The sequence below is a fragment of the Ascidiella aspersa genome, chromosome 5 (assembly GCF_963924565.1).
Source record: "Ascidiella aspersa chromosome 5, kaAscAspe10.2, whole genome shotgun sequence".
Lineage (NCBI taxonomy): Eukaryota > Metazoa > Chordata > Ascidiacea > Phlebobranchia > Ascidiidae > Ascidiella > Ascidiella aspersa.
The window spans coordinates 2267705-2284867 of record NC_139451.1 but is presented as its reverse complement, the minus strand read 5'-3'; the positions used below and the strand labels follow the sequence as shown (position 1 = coordinate 2284867).

General features: G+C 35.7%; 1 protein-coding gene across 1 annotated transcript in view; it reads right to left on the bottom strand.

Annotated features, from left to right (window-relative positions):
* Positions 1-495: 495 nt before the first annotated feature.
* The window catches only part of LOC146141464 (collagen alpha-1(XII) chain-like), a 50870-nt gene continuing 34202 nt past the window's right edge, over positions 496-17163 (bottom strand). Inside the window, exons 6-17 of the mRNA XM_083390135.1 lie at positions 16533-16711; positions 14230-14412; positions 13167-13273; positions 12301-12561; positions 10467-10762; positions 9456-9676; positions 8471-8677; positions 7931-8042; positions 6728-6877; positions 4446-4718; positions 2272-2456; positions 496-1304 (exon numbers count right to left, since the gene is read on the bottom strand). Of these exons, the coding sequence (XP_083246261.1) occupies positions 1060-1304; positions 2272-2456; positions 4446-4718; positions 6728-6877; positions 7931-8042; positions 8471-8677; positions 9456-9676; positions 10467-10762; positions 12301-12561; positions 13167-13273; positions 14230-14412; positions 16533-16711 (2419 nt within the window). The 3' untranslated portion in view covers positions 496-1059. The remainder of the gene's footprint in view (positions 1305-2271; positions 2457-4445; positions 4719-6727; positions 6878-7930; positions 8043-8470; positions 8678-9455; positions 9677-10466; positions 10763-12300; positions 12562-13166; positions 13274-14229; positions 14413-16532; positions 16712-17163) is intronic.

Genomic DNA, 17163 nt, shown 5'->3' with positions numbered 1-17163 from the left:
TGGTATGCATATACAAATTTCCTAAAAAAGTCTCTAGTGTATGCACCTGTCAGCTGTAACAGAATGCAACCCGCACCCAAACGCTAACTCGCACCCTGCGTTGTGATACGATTGTAGATCAGCCCTTTAATTTTTATTATCTAGTTTTACTTTAGTGTAATATTGGTCAGTTTTGCAATTTGAAGTTCGCACACAATTTCATAAAATTGCATCAGATATTTCTAACTTTCTAATTTTGGTTTCCAAGGGTAGACCAGAATCTTTAAATTACATCATCAGTGGAATATAACTTAAAATAACAACTATCATAATAAAATTATTATTTTATCAAACGTTTAATAAAAATTATTTAAAAATCTAAAAATAATCATTGTTTGATATTCGTCTTGCCTGTCTTGCCTGTCTTGTCTGTGACAACTTTCTTTTAATTAAAAAGCCATATTTTCTAAAACAACTTTAAACCGCACCTGCCCTGTAAATTCACCACTGTTTTCACGTGCGTTTGCCATTTATTTTCACAACGTTTCAGGTAATTTAATTCGACGACACGCAAAAACAATGCTAGACATTTTATTAAACATTTAAAAATAGTTTTGTAGGTTTTTAGTATTTGAATTTTAAAGATTTAACAATTAGGACAAATAATCTCCCACGAAAATTCCTTAAAAGCCGTAACACATCACATGAAACTTGACATTGGTGATTTAATACAGGAACCAGCAAATAAGAGAACATTATACGACAAACAGAACAAAACTACATTATACTCGACGATTCAATAAGTCGTTTGTTATATATTCATTGTTTGTTGCTAAAAAAAATACTATTATCAGCACTTTTACCAATGCAGAAATTCACATTTGGTTTACTTATTTATCTACTTTAAAAACTAAAAAGCCACACAACTCACTACATAGCAAATAATAAATACACGATAATTAGGGTATCAGTCATTTTTCAACACGTTCGTGATATTAACAATAGCAAGTACCAAGTGTAGTTAACAGCGTCACCAAGCGATGTTTATCCTGCGACAAAACGTTCACCCGGTGTCGCTGTTTAACCAGAATTGGGCCTGGACTTGGCGATCTCGCAAATCTTTTCTAGTAATGTAGAGTCAAGTTTGTACAGATCGTTTGTGTTCTTGGCCCATACTGCAAGTCCAGGCGAGGGAATTTCCGCCATTGCTCTAGGAGAGGCTTGTCCTTCAACCCCAACTGCAATTACGTTTGTCGTTCTGGCCAGATTCTTGTAGAAAGAAAAGTCCCTCGGGTTGATTCCAACTGGGTTCCTGTTATAACCGCCTTTAACACAAAGCAAACGTTAAAAAACTTTGCCAATCTTGTAATGACTTAAGTGCACTCAATGTGCAAGTATTGTCAGTGTTGTAATGACTTAAATGCACTCAATATTTAAGTATTGATAGTGTTGTAAAAAATTAAGTGCACTCAATGTGCAAGTATTGTCAGTGTTGTAATGACTTAAATGCACTCAATATTTAAGTATTGACAGTGTTGTAAAAAATTAAGTGCACTCAATGTACAAGTATTGCCAGTGTTGTAATGACTTCAGTCAGTGACTTGACTTAAATGCAGTCACTACTGACGCACTTAATGTGTAAATATTGAGAAAGCAAATCGATAAACGACCATACCACCGTTAATAATAAGGTTCGAATTTACAAGCCTGAGGGTCCATGCCCCCCCCCCCCCCCAAATTTATAAATATAATAATTTGTTCTGTAGCATTTATGAGCAGTACCACAACATTTGATCACAGGCATGCCACACCTTCAATTGTCATGCATTGTTACGTCACAAACGATGTAGTTAATATAGTTACTATACATTAATGTACTTTTACTACTTTCAGACAGTTTTTGCTCATTGACTGTTTTTTTAGTATTGCGTTAACACTCAGTCAGTTGCTGCTCGAAACGGTTTGCTGGCATTGTTACTTGTGTTCGTTACGGCAGTTGATACAATGCTACGAGCTAAACAAAACATTCCAACTTTTTGGCCCCCTCCAAAATTTTCGGCTGGCTACGCCACTGTACCGGAACCGTCGCTCTACAATCTGAGCTACACAGGAAGGGAAGCAAGTCGAAAAACAACGATAGCACCGTTGCCTGTTGCATCCTGTTCGTACAACTACTCTGCGGTGAGGTTCGAACTCACAACCTCAGTTATACCGGGAACGAAATGGCTTTATCTTGCATGTAAGAAAAGTCGTGACCAGCCTAAAGACAAAAAAGTTATAAGTTTTACTTACCGACGAAGACGATGACAATTGGCAAAGCTCCTGGGCGAACAGCCTTGTTATAGGATTGAAGACCCTTGGTGCCCTTGAAGTTGTACTCATTAAAAATGAGCTTGGCCATTCTGGGCCGATTGGCTGGCCGGCCAACGTACCTCAAGAATTTCACCGCCCCTATCATGTTGCTGGTGCGCTTGAATCTAAAGAAAGAACAAAAAAAGAAAATTTATAAACTTTTTATATGACCTTGGTCGGTTTGTATGACCTTGATCGGCTCACATCACTTTGGTCGTTTTTGACCTTCTTTGGTTCATATGACCTTGTTGATTTATATGACCTTGATCGGTTCATATGACCTTGTTCAGTTGATAAGACCTTGTTAATTTATATGATATTGGTCGATTCATTTAACCTTAATGGGTCCATATGACCTTGTTAATTTATATGACGTTGATCGGCTCACATAACCTTGGTCGGTTTGTATGACCTTGATCGTCTCACATCACCTTAGTCGTTTATGACCTTGGTCGGTTTACATGACCTTGGTCGGTTTACATGACTGTTACGTGCTTAATTAGCACTACAAAATTATCACCGGTTGCTAATTACGCCGACTGTAAATTCTAACATTCATTATTAATTTTGCGCCTTTGTTCTTAAATGTAGGGCTAGGAATTAGGTTTTCGCATTTCGAGACATGTATAATTGTATATTAACGTAATATTCTTGTGCGCTGTGGTGTTCGCCGTTATTTGAACTTTAGACATGTTTTTTCCTGTCTCCAAACATTTCTGCAAATCTCACGATTATTTATCGCTTGTTTTCCGGCGCGGTTTAACTTCTCACTAAAAGGTCCGCCCAATGTTATCTTTCCACGAAACGGCCGCCCTGTAAGGCAGGCCTGGGGTTTCCGGGAGGGCGTCGGTTCTCGTGAAAAGGAGTTTTGTTTTAGCGTATATTACGAGCGGCTTACCGCCTACAGCGGAGAGAGACGTCTGGGTGTAGCCTTGTGAAATTAGCGAGTAAAACTTCAAGTTTCATTATGCTCTGTCTGTCGCCCTTGTAAGTAATTGTGTGTGTCTAAGTGTCATTATTGTTTGTGGTGTGGTAATATTCTACTCTTGCAACCAATACATCTGTACATTGGGTTTTCTTGTTGTGGTCTTTAATATAAGTTCTCTTTGGTAGGTTATTTATTGCCCGAAAATAAGAACTCACAGCGACTTTACAGGAGGTCTAGGTAATTTTCTAGAATTACTAGTAAAGTCGTAACAATGACCTTGTTGATTTCTATGACCTTGGTCGGTTCATATGACCTTGTTCAGTTAATAAAACCTTGCTAATTTATATGACCTTGCTGGGTTCATATGACCTTCATCGGTTCATATGACCTCGGTCGATTCATTTAACCCTAATGGGTCCATATGACCTTGTTAATTTATATGACGTTGATCGGCTCACATAACCTTGGTCGGTTTGTATGACCTTGATCGGTTTGTATGACCTTGATCGTCTCACATCACCTTAGTCGTTTATGACCCTAGTCGGACCTTGGTCGATTCATATAACCTTAATGGGTTCATATGACCTTGGTGATTTGTACGACCTTGATCGGTCCATATGACCCTTGGATGTTAAGTCATTGATTAAAGAACGTTTCATGCCAAATCAAAAAGTTTTTACTAAATTAAAGATTTTTTACTGAAATAAAGTGTTCCAACTGGATTTATTAAATTGACATTCATCTTGATTAAGACTTTTCGATACGAACTTTTTTTCCCTCGTTTCTCGACAAGTTTTAGCTAGTTATAAGTTTGCATGGTAAATACTGGGTCTTATAAACAAATTTTGGGGCTGTTTAAAGAGAAAATACTATATAATAAACAGACAAGCGTTTAAACCAAGACTTGATTGTAATGAGTAGCATAATCTTTGCTAGTGTTCCTTATTACTGGAAAAATACATAAACCTTTTACAGAATGCAAAGTTAGAGTGGCATAACTAGCTAACAAACATGAAAAGTAACATTCAAAGTGCTGCTGTAGCCTCCCTGGTAAATTGACATCATCTTAAAAAGACGTTTCGATACGAACTTGTATCATCATCAAGTAATTTAACACACACACAACATCGGAACCTTACTTAAAAAGATTGAACGCAATTCTTGGCGATTTAAAGTGCTACTGTACCTTGTAAAGGTGAAAAGAGTCGCTGCTTTGTCGAAGTACTTGACGACTGCCACCCTCGTGCCCGCTTCAAGTCCAGGTAGTTTCTGCAGCATATTGGCGATCATGTACTTGGAGCTGTTTTGATTGAGATAACCAAATTGCCTGGAGATGTCGAACGAAACCAAAATGTCCAAAAGCGGAAACTCACAGCTGGCCAAAAACTTCAGCTCGATTGCGTCACTCACGTGTACGTCGTCAGCCCCCGTCACTGGGTTCGCCATGGTCGACAGAGCCCTGCAACAATTGAGCAGTTGTTACGTCATGAAAGGGTTTGTGCTGAATAGAGCAGAGCTTCCGAAACTTGATGTCTGTGACACCTTTTGATTAAAATGCACTTTTTTGCATAGAAAAATATTTTCTTGAGTTATTTTTGGAACCACACCAAGAAACAATTAAATTTTAAGCAGGGCTTTTAAAGCTTTGCATTTTGTGACTTATTTTAGGGTTAAAGCAGTGTTTCTCAAACTTTTTTGCGGCCAAATACTAATTGTAATTCTATGACACCTTTTGATCAAAATTTCGATAAAAAATTCACACTTTTTTGCATGGAAAAAATCAATTTTCTGAAATTATTTTCAGAGCCACACCAAGAAACAACTAAATTATCTTAAAACATTTTTTATAATAATTTGATTTTAAAAACAATTTTATTTTGAAACACTTACATTTCATTTTGAAAAAATTTAACTTATATTTTGATTTTATAAACAATTTTATCTTGAAACATTAAAATTTTAGTTTGAAAGATTTTGACTAATAATTTTTATCTTGGAACATTTAAAAAATTCATATTCTGTAAATTGTTTTGATTAGTAAAACTCGCTTTGACTTTTTGGGGATGAAAATAGTGTTTCTCAACCTTTTTCGCGGCGACCGAAAACTAAACTTAAGTTTTACAGCAAAGCTTTGGCGACTCAATTATCTTCTCTAAACTTTTTGTAAGCCTAAAGTGAATAAACATAAGACAATAGTATAAATAAATCATTAATTTAAGCCATGTCCATGTTTTTCAAACTTTGCAGAAACCTTGCGATAAGCACGATTTACTCCCATGAGCATTATCAATATTTAAAAATAGAACAGAATGTATTTGTTTGAGTTTTATTAACAAATTTCGAACTTCGTGCTTTATATTGTATTGTGTTTTTAAATTAATATTTACTAAGACGTAATTTTAAGAGTGACTGGACTTGGACTTTGTATTGATGACTTGACTAGATTTGTAGTTGAGTATGACTTGAGTTAAAAGTCATATTTTTAGAATAACTTGACACTTTATTTTTGCAATTTACTTGACTTGTTTTTCAAGTTTGACTGTGACGTCATATTTAAAATAACTTGACTTTCACTTTGTTTTTGCAAATCAATTTATAACTATTGTAAATCAAGACTTTCTGTTACGCAGATTTTTCACACAAATGTCGTTGAAAAGGCGTGTTTCCCATTGTGATTTATAACCGTGCTAAGATTGAAAACATAACTATACATGACGAGAAGACATTTGTCGCACTATAGTTTAAGTTGCCAAACAAGTCACTTGGAGTTGACTTGTTGTTTATCGGAGTTTAGTTATTTTGCAAATGGATTTCACTGGGACTTAAATATGACTTGTTAGCAACATTGCCACATCCCACTAATATAAGTTGATTTAATAACAACTAGTGCGCTGGGCCAGGAAAAACCTAAACTTGCAAAAGAATAGGTTACCAGAAACCCTAATAGATTAACCAAGGTCAAAGGTTTCTTGACTTGACCTGTTTTTTTGTCAATTTTAAAATTGCTTGACTCCAAAACTATTTTTAAAACAACTGGACTTAACTTTAGATTAGATTTAAATTTACAATGACTTGATTTAAGGATGATTTGATTTAAACGTCATTTTTAGAGTGACTTGAGTTGGACTTTATTGTTGCAAATTACTTTAGTAGACTGGTTGTTTAAAATGATCCGAACAGATTTGTATTTAAAGATGACTTGAGTAAAAAGTCATATTTTTTGAAGGACTTCAACTGGACTTTATTGTTGTTCTGTTTATGTTTTGACTTAACTTAGATGCAATTTTTAGAATGATTGATTTGGACTATTTCTGTAAAATTACTTTGCTAGGCTTGACATGACTTGTTTGTTTAGTTAAACCTGCTTGACTCAAAAATTGTTTCAAAATAACTTAAATTTAGTTTCAAAACGACTTGTTAAGAACCGCGACTTCTTCTGTAAAAGACACCGCAGGGACTTTGACTGACCTCAGTTGGATTACATAAGAGCCCGACGTTGTTCCAGTCAAGGTCTCAGTTAGTTTAGTCGTTTCGACAGTTTGAAGAACAGCTCCGCCTTGTAAAAGTTCGAGTCTGTACGCTGATGCAGATAAACTTGCCACCCACTGCACTGTGACACTGTGGAAATATAAACTTTGGTTACATTGAACGATAATTTGCTAAACCAGGCAACATATCAAAAGATGGAAATCGCTCTTTTAGTGTAAACGAAGTTTCGAACCGACGTTTCGGCAGCAGATACCAGCTGACATCATTAGGTCACGTTTTCTATCAGTTACATTGCATAAAACCAAAAAAATTTAAAAATAAATAAAGATATAATCATAACGTTTGCTCCACCAGGCAACATGTTGTGACGTGTCGTTCAGTTATTGTATTTGCGACATGTGACTTGTGTCTCGTTAAGGTCACTCGATGTAAAGCAAATTGAATCAAATTCACCAAGGTTTAACTACATTAGTATTGTTACAAGGGTCTCTTCGTTTAGGTCATACTCTTAACATGGCGCTGTACAGCAAGGCCCATCGCCGAGACAATATGAAAGTTCTTACCCATGTAAAATTTCAAAATACAGTGCAATCAAGTGCGGCTATCAAGCGTCCAAAACTCCATGTTTATAGTAAACTTTTCAAGTAACTCGCGGCCCCAGTTTGCCGACCACTGGTATAGGGCGATATGTTCGACAACCGTGGCCTGCGACCAATGCAGCTTTTAATGTTTTAGTGTAGTCCCTGACGAAGGCTTGCCGGATAGTAAGCCGAAACGTTGGTTAAAGAAATATATGCCAGAAGAACCTATTTTAAATATGTCAGTCAACATGTTGTCCATCGAAATTAAGTGGGCATGGATTTCATACACGCAGTGGTAGCAACATATTCAAGCACACGACTTACACGCTTCGTAACCTTCATAAGGTGATGCAATAAAAGACAATTTTAAAATAAAGCATTTTGCAGGAATTAAATGAAACATTTTTTGGGCAAATAAAGAGAGGATGCATTTGGCCCGCGGGCCGAAAGTTACATGCCCCTGCTCTACACTACAGTTTAAACACGTTTTAACCATAAAACACTTTTTTTTTTTTTTTTAAATGGTAAAAATATTAAAAAAAACATTGCACGCCCCTGGTCCCTGGACTACAGTATCAGTTTTAAAGAGTTTCAGGCATACCTGTCACTGGTTTGGCTCTCTATTTTCAATCCAGTGGCTGCGTCTACGTAGGCCGTTGTCACTTGAACGCTAGCAGTCGCGCTTGTCCAACCATTCTGATTGACCGCGTACACTGGATAAAATGAAAAAAATCATTAAAGTTGTCCGATAGTATCGGATCGGGACCGATATCCGATATAAAGTTTTATAAATTATCGATTTGGAAATATGAAAAATATCGCTATTCGTGCAAAACCACGTAAAATATCGTTACATTCGTCGATACTGCAAATGAAAGTATCGATACCTGACCGATATTATATTTAGACATATATATCGAGATTTGCCCGATACCAAGTCAATATATCGTTATTTATCCGATACTACGGGTCAAAGTATCGTTACTCGTCCAAAACTAAGTTTAAAATATCGTTTTTTGTCTGACATTATATTTGAAGTATCTATACCACTGGTCATAAACTTTCTAAAGTCATAAACTTTTTTTTCGGGTTTCGGGTATCGTTATCGGAATAAAATATCGGGTATCGTGCGTCTACTCACTTATGATGTCATAAGTAGTGGCGGGAGTGAGATTTTTTATCGTATCGCTCGTCGTCTTGACAACGGTCCTCGTAAACGACGGCTGGCCTTGTGACGTCACAATAAGGATGTACCCGAAAGCGTCCGGCACTCTTGACCAGTCGACCGTGACCTCAATGGCGCGAACTGATGACGTAGACGGGTTGAGAACTCCCGGGAAAGTCCCAACTGGAAGGAAAGCGATTGGTCGGTTTAGTGGGCGTGGTTAAAAAGTTAAAGTTCAAACAATGCCCCTATTATGACGGAATTGGTCGTATTATTTTACTGAAATGCCCAAACAATGCTTTAGTATCCTATATGCTTTATTGTTACTATTTATTAAACAAGTTTGCGATTTAATAACAGCTATTGTTTTTAACCAGTTTGTAAAAAGAAAACACACAACTTAGAACCTAAAATACCCGTTTGTTCGTTTGGTTAGAAAAAACTACATATATTTATAGTTTAAAACATATATTTATAGTTTACAAACAGATTTTGCGTAAATATTTTCACAAATTTTCAATATACATTGAACAAATAGCATCTCTATATGCACAGAAATAAGAGTTAAACGTATAGGTTTTGACTACTTTGTAGCATGTATGTAAATAAAAAATGTCAATGACGTCATAATGCGTATTGTTTAACTGGAATGTCCACACAACGCTTTTACTTCTATATATAGACAAACACAAACATTAAAACTGCTATTATTAGATATGTGTTTTGAGTATGTTGTATCCTATTTCTAAATACAAAAATACAAACAATATGACGTCATAATACGTATTGTTTTACTGAAACACCCAAATAAAGCTTTTAACTTCTCTATATGCAAAAGCCTAAGCTTCAAAACTGCCATCAGTGGATATGTGATCATTTTGCTTCAAATAAAACACAATGCCAATGACGTCATAATGCGTATTGTTCTACTGGAATACCGCAGACAATGCTTTCAACTCACAATGCTCGCAGTTGAGGGGTATGGCTGCAAAACCACCCCCGTAATCGCTCCAACGCTTTTTCACCCCCGTCTGTGGGTCCACGCAGTAGCAGGCGCCGCGCGTCGAGCATTTTGTCGTCACAAAGAGCCCGTTTGAGTCGCACACAGGGTAGGCGGGTCCGTCGGTGACGTTTGGCCGGTTGCCGTAGAACTGTCGCACCGACTGGTACCTCCGGAGACACCTTTGTGACGTAATAAAAGTTAGCGCTGTCCGGTTATGTTGTTTTGTTGTTTTTTGATGCCCGACGTTTTGGACACAATTATATATATGTATATAGCAAGGCAAATAAAAAATGAAACATAATGGTAGGAGGTTGTACCAAACGTAGAATGAATACCAAAGCCCATACGGAAGAAGTTGGCACTTTGTGGTCGTTTCGAATAAATCTTAAGATAATGGCTGTATGTTGTAGCTATCAAACAAATTGGCATCAAACATTGGCTATCAGGTGATTAAATCATAATTGTTGTTTGGAAAAGGTATTTAAAAATGTGTTGTTGTTTTTTCCGTTTTTTCAATTTTTATTTACCCTTTTTCTTATTTAAAAATATAGCCGCTCGATTTATTTGAAGGGTTAGAGGTTGTAGTTAGACGTAGAATGAATATGAAAGACCATATACAAAAGTTGGTAGCAATTTGTAAACGTAACGAACAATTCTTAAGATAATTGCTGGAGATTTTAGTTAGACATAAAATGAATATCAAAACCAAATTATATGTTTAAAATGAATAAAAAAGAGTTATTCGTAACTTCAAAATACTATCTACTTCTGTATGGGCTTTGATATTCATTGTACGTCTAACTACAACCTCCAAACATTATCTTAAATTTATTTAAAACGTTTAAAACCTACTTCTGTATAGGCTTTGATATGCTTATTAGGCCAACAAAGGCCATATAAATCGATTTTTAAGGATTTAAATTCAAACCACAACAGCGCCCTTGTGACGCAACAATCGCAGGGACTTACTCGGTTTGTTCGGCGGTGGTGGTCGGGGGGGTCGAGGTGGTGATCTGGGGGGGTTGGAACATTCCGGTGACAGAGGAACTGTAATAATCGAAGCTGGGGTCCTTCTCCCCAGTGGTTTTTACCCCCTGAACCACACTAAGGTCCCCTAAGTTGTCCCCGTACGAAGCTGCAGCCACCCCTACGTAGTAAGTTGAACCAGGGGCTAGACTGTCGATTTCCACTAGCCCGGTGGAAAGCTTGTCGTTGCTGTATATGACGGTTTTCTTGTCTGCCAAGTAGATTATGATGGCGTATCTCTGAAATGGCAAAGTTATTTTTGGTAAGGTTGGGTAAATTTGTGCAAACTTAACATAAATAGTAATTTTAAAAGCTAACATTTATTTTGCTAAAATTAACCTATATTTTGTTTAATTAAAGTCAAATTTCATTTATAGCGGATTTTTCTGCCTGATATAAAAATTAAAACTTAGCTTAATCCAAAACAAGTCGTTAGATTTAAACGGTTAAACAGCACATTTTTTGTATATGTGCGGATCTGTTATTTAGCTTGATAATGAATGCCAAAGCCAAAAAAGGTCGAGTCGGCATTACCTTGATTAAGACGTTTCGATACGCGACACTAACCGCACATTTTAAATACTGGCCACAATTGAAAACAAAAGGATTTATTTTATTTAATTTTGAATTAGACAAGGGTTCATTGTTCAAGATAACGATGGTGAGTCACCAAAATGGTAACGAATTTTTTTGATTGGATGAAGTTTGTAAGGGTTTTGAAGACTGACCACAATTGGAAAAAAATGGATTTATTTTATTTTTTTATTAGATACCAAGATTAAGATTGCGTATCTCTGAAATGGTAAAGTTGTTTTTATTTGTTTAAGGTTGGGTAAATTTTGTAAGGATTTAGAGGAATGCCCATAATTGGAAATTCGAGAATTAAACTTTTTATATAGATTACACTTTTATGATTTTCTGTCATAAATAGACTGTTGAAGACTGGCCATAATTGGAAAATTTTTGGAAAATTTGCAGGTTCAAGTTGTATAGGAACCTAATTGTTCTAAAATCAATCAAAAAATCAACTTTAGAGTTTCAGCCATAAATAGATGTAATCTGTACGGCAATGGGTATCTCTGAAATAATAAAGTTATTTTGTTTTAGATTGGATTAATTTATAAAGGTTTTGAAGGGGAATAACCATAATTGGAAATTTGAGTTTTAGTCTCAAATTAACCATTTTATATGGATTGGTTGAAATTGTAGATTACACTTTTATGTTTTTTCTGTCATAAATAGACTTTTGAAGACTGGCCGTAAATGGAAATTTTTTGGAAAAAAAATTCAGATTCAAGTTGTATTAGGAACCTAATTGTTTTAAAATAAATCTAAAATAAACTTTGGGTTTTAGGCCATAAATAGATGTAATCTGTAAGGCAATGTGTACATCTAAAATAGTGAAGTTATTTTATTTAGGATTGGGATTGGATAACATTTAAAAGGGTTTTAAAGACTGACCACAACGGGAAAAAATGATTTTTTTTAATTTTGAATTAAATTAGGGTTGATTGTCCAAGATTAAGATGATGTATCTTTGAAATAGTAAAGTTATTTTGTTTAAGATTGGATAAAGTTTTAAAAGGTTTTGAAGAGGACTGGCCACAATTGAAAAATTTTGAATAGATTTAGACTTTTGATTTAGAGTACCTGAGCATTAACAACATTTAGAATGTTTTCGTAAAATACAAGAGAAAATACAACTGAAGTTTACCCAAATAAAATAATAAAAAAATTGAAGAAAAAGGCAGCAACAAAGAAAACATTATTCACTTACCCTTGCTCTTTGGTTGTAGCCCCACCTAACGGTAAAACCTTCGTCGTTGACGTCACTAATTGTGACGTCGGTTGGGGCTTGAAGGCCCCTTCCGACCACGCCGGGAGTCCTGGGTCTGACGCCCTTGGGGGGTCGCTGGATGGCCCCGACGATAAAAATGTACTCTTCGTTTGGGGTAAGCCCCGTAATTAGGCGTGATGTTTGAGGAGGTTCGACTGTGACGTCAAGAATTAGCTGGCGACGATCTGAAGTTCGTCTCACCTGAGATAAATAAATGGTGGCTGTTGGTTGAATTAAAAAAATCTTTAGGACTTTCTACTTCAATGTATTTTGACTTCATTTATTTTTTTTACGTTTCTTGAACAAAAAACAGCAGATTCCTTAAAGTTACTAATTTAAAGAGCCAATATAGAAGCAAAATTAAAAGAAAAGAACAAAATACTAATAATAGACAGAGTGACAGAAAAGTATACCGACAGACAAACTTAAGTTGACAGACAGACAAAAACAGATATTCAGAAAAACCGACAGACAGACAAAGAACAGATATTCAGTAAAAGAGAATGACAGACAAAAAAAAATATTCAGAAAAAGAGACAGACATACAAAAAAAATTCAGAAAAAGAGACAGGCAGACAAAAAACAGATATTCAGAAAAAGAAACAGTCAGAAAAAAAGAACAGTTATTCAGAAAAAGAGACAGACAGACAAAAAAACAGCTATTCAGAAAAAGAGACAGAAAGACAAAAAAACAGAAGTTCAGAAACAGATAGATCAGAAAGACCACATATTCAGAAAAAGAGAAAGACAGACATACAAAAGACTGATATCCAGTAAAATATGGGAGCATGTAAACATTCAAGTACCTTGACAGTGTAGTACTTAGTGTTGGCCACCTCATCCCAGCTTATAAGGATGGAACCCTGGCTCTGAAGTTGGAATATCTTGAGGTTGCGAGGTTTCTTCACAAGAGCTGAAAAATAAAAAAAAACATGCAGAGTTTTAAAAGATAAATATGTTAAGTGATCTATAACTTTTGTAAACGTTAATGTCCATTAACCCCCAAAATATTAAAATTTTAACATGTCATTAGAACAGTGTAATTTAACTCTTTTCTCCAATTTATAACTTCAACAATTTATTAATAACTTTGTTTACCTCATAAATAGAAAAGCAGAAAAGGCATAAAAATAGGAGACGACGTAACAAAATTACAAAGTTTTGTAAACAGTAATGTTTGTTAATCCTCCAAAACTCAAAATCTAAACAGGTCTTTAGAACATTTCTATTTCACCCTTTTCTCCAATTTATAACTTTAAAAACTTAATAATACCTTTGTTTACCTCAAATAAAAAAGCAGAAAGGCTTAAACAAATAATACGTAACAAATTTACAAACTTTTGCAAACATTAAGGTCCATTACCGCTCAAAAATTGTATATTGTATAGCTTTACTAACTTATTAATGACTTCGTATATCTCGCATATAAAAAGGCACAAAGGCATGAAAATATCAGAAAATGACGTCACAAATTTACGTCACAACATGACATCATAGCACAAGTATAACCTTAACAGTTCGCTGTTCTCGTTCCTACACAAGAACTAAATTTGTGCCTTTCTGAAAAGCAGAGAAATTTGAAAAAAGTAAAAACTTGAAAAAAAAAAAGAAAAACATCAAAAATTTTTTAAACGCTTTAAATTTTTCCAACCTTCAATTTTTTTGACATTTGTAAAACTTAAAGTATACCATAAATGTCTACAATCCTTAACAAATTATGTTATAACCTCCTCCCCCCTTTATGTTTGCCCAAAAAAAATGCAAAACCGACATTATCTCGAAAGTCTACCAACCTTAAGGGAAAAAAGTGCGAAAAAAAGCAATTTATACGTCCATAAACCTTTAAAAAACACACAACCGTTTACCAACCTTTCTTGGGTGGACACAGGGGCGCTGGGATACAGAGGTTATTGTGCCAGATAAACACGGCTTGGTCCACGCAGTTACACCCTGGGGTGCAAATTCGTGAGCAGACGGGGTCAGGGTCATCACAGGACGAAAGGCAGTGTCCGGAACATTGGGTGTACACACTTCCCCCCTTGCATTCGTCACCTGCAAAAGTAAGGAAAAGTTTGACAACGGTTTGGAACCAGTAAATAAAAACCACTTATGGTTGTTCTTTCTTGTGCATGATTTACTACAGCATCGGGTTTACACAGGGGCTGTATAGTATTCGTTTTTTTCTTAATTAGTGTTTCGCAACCTTTTTTGGTTTGTTTAACTGTCGCACATAAATAAAAGAAGCTTACCAATAGAGCACAAATTTGAATTCTAAAGAACTCAAGATATCTCTCGGCACCCTTGAGCATTAAAAATAACACCCTAGAGTGTCGCGGCACCCCGGTTGAGAACCACTGTTTTACCTCTTTGTATTTTGTCAATAAGCACGGGATATTGGGTTGTGTTATACTTTAAGGACAATAGTCTGAACAATCTGCTCACAGAATGCACATATTTAGTTAAGATAAAAACAAAGTGCGGAACTTATATATTTGTTAGTGTTGTAGATAAGTCATTTTAAAATGACTTAAGTTCCAGTCAAGTCATTCGTAAAATAACTTAAGTCCAAGTCAAGTCTTTTCAATAAATAACAAGTCAATTCCCAGTTAAACCAAAGTTAAAGCAAGTCAACTTCAAGTCAAACCCTGTGCATGAAAATAAAACTTTAAAATATTAAAACTGGCAAACTCCTTCGATTATGAGCAATAACTCAAGTAAAAAATAACATAAACGCAACATATAGCAAGCAATTGTTTTATGTGCAAAGATTAAATCAAATTTATAGTTAATTGCTTAAGAAAACAGTTTATTTTAACCCTAGTCATTTGTCCAAATGAATCAAGACTTAAGTGAAGTCAAGTGATATTCTTCAAACAACTTAAGTCAAGTCAAGTCATTTGTAAACAGTGACATAAGTGCACTTAAGTCAAGTCATTCAAGTCATTGACTAAAGTCATTACAACACTGATATTTATCATGTAAATTAAATTCCTCCCATGAAAAGAACGTAAAAGTTTGACAGCGGTTTGGTAAACAGGTTGTATTTGAGTCGAGAAACAACCATACGCCAATGCTTGCTCAATTTAGCATATGCTTGTACTAACAAATTGAGCAAGCATTGGCTTATGGTTGTTTCTCGACTCGTTCCCTTCTGAGCCTGCATAGCTCAGTTGGTAGAGCGACGGTCCCGGCTTGACCGGAGGTCGTGAGTTTGAACCTCACTGCAGGCCAGTTGTTTTTCTGGCTTGCTCTGCTTGCATCATAGATCGACAGACTCGGTGAGTCTGCGATGGCTTTCGGTGTACTAATTATACGTAAGCCGTAGTCGTTGGTCAAAAAGCAGCTTCGAAGGGCTGGATCTCAGCTATTAACACACATATGTGTGAATGTTTCAGGTTGTATTTGTTCTTTATTTCATTTTATTTACTACAGCCTCGAGTTTACATCTCGACTGCATACTAAAGTAATTCTTTTTGTTAAATCACTTATATATTTTTCTTTGTGTAGTTTTTAGAAAGAACTGATGATGTGTTGAAACAACAATAAGATCCATATATAAGCAATAAAATTAATAAAATTAATAATATTATTATCATTTTATTTAGTGCAGTCAAGTTACAGCTGAAATTTACACGGCTGTAAGCGCGAAAGTTTGGTGCGTTTTATGGATTTTTTGAGCTAGAACGAATTTCACGACGATTTCCTCCAAGCCGGGCTTATACATACAACAAAAATAATAATGGAGTACACTTTGCATGGATGTAGCTTGAATAATTGCAAAGCCAAAAAGGTCGAGTCGACATTATCTTGATGAAGACGGTTTCGATACGAACTTGTATCATCTTCTTTTGTATTATCTTCAACCTTTTATAAGTGATGTTTTGATTTACTTCTCAGTCACATCAACTGAAAATGATACACGTTCGTATCTAAACGATCAAGATGATGTCGATCTACTCAACTTTTTGGGCTTTGCAATTCATTATCAAATTGTAAAGAATTTTCGACAAGCTTTCGCACAACTGTGTTTTCATCAGGTTAAAATGGAATCTGATGGAGCGCAGTTGTGCGAAAGCTTGTCGGGGATTTAATACAATTTGTCTTTATATAAGTACATCCTAATTGGAGTGAATTATTAGGCTTATTAAAATAATAGTAATACTAAAACGAACCGGTTCGAAATTCGTAAGGTTCGCTCTCAGCAGTCAGGATATCGAGAGTTGTAGTTCCAGTGACTTTCCTGATCACACCGGTGACCGTAGCGTTGTAGAGGGTCGATGGTTCGAGTCCCGTCGCGTTCACGAAGCAAGTCGGTCGGTTTGTGTACTCGTGTTGCAGGATTCCACCAGAACTAAACAGAAATCGTAACAAGTGAGTCAAAAAAGTCAAAATATTGTCGAAGTTTGCAAAGAAGTCAGACCGCCTGAAATTAACCACACAGGACTAAATGTTACTCGCAGTGTTGTATACAAGTCATTTTGGCAAGACTTGGGTTCCAGTAAAGTCATTTTCATTGAAATAATAAGTCCATGTCAAGTCATTTAAATAATACCTTAAGTCTATGTCAAGTCTTTTAAATAATACCTTAAGTTCAAGACGTTTCGATAGGAAGTTGTATTTTGAGGTAATGTAACTGAGAAGTAACTCGAAGCATCACTTATAAAGGGTGTGAAAAAATTCTTATCATTTAGAGTTTCTAATCGGTAAGAGCAGGGTTTCCCCAACTACTTTGGACCACGGACCACTATTTGTGAATCTGTGTTTTCGCGGACCGCAATACAATTAAAGTTAAGCTACTGAATT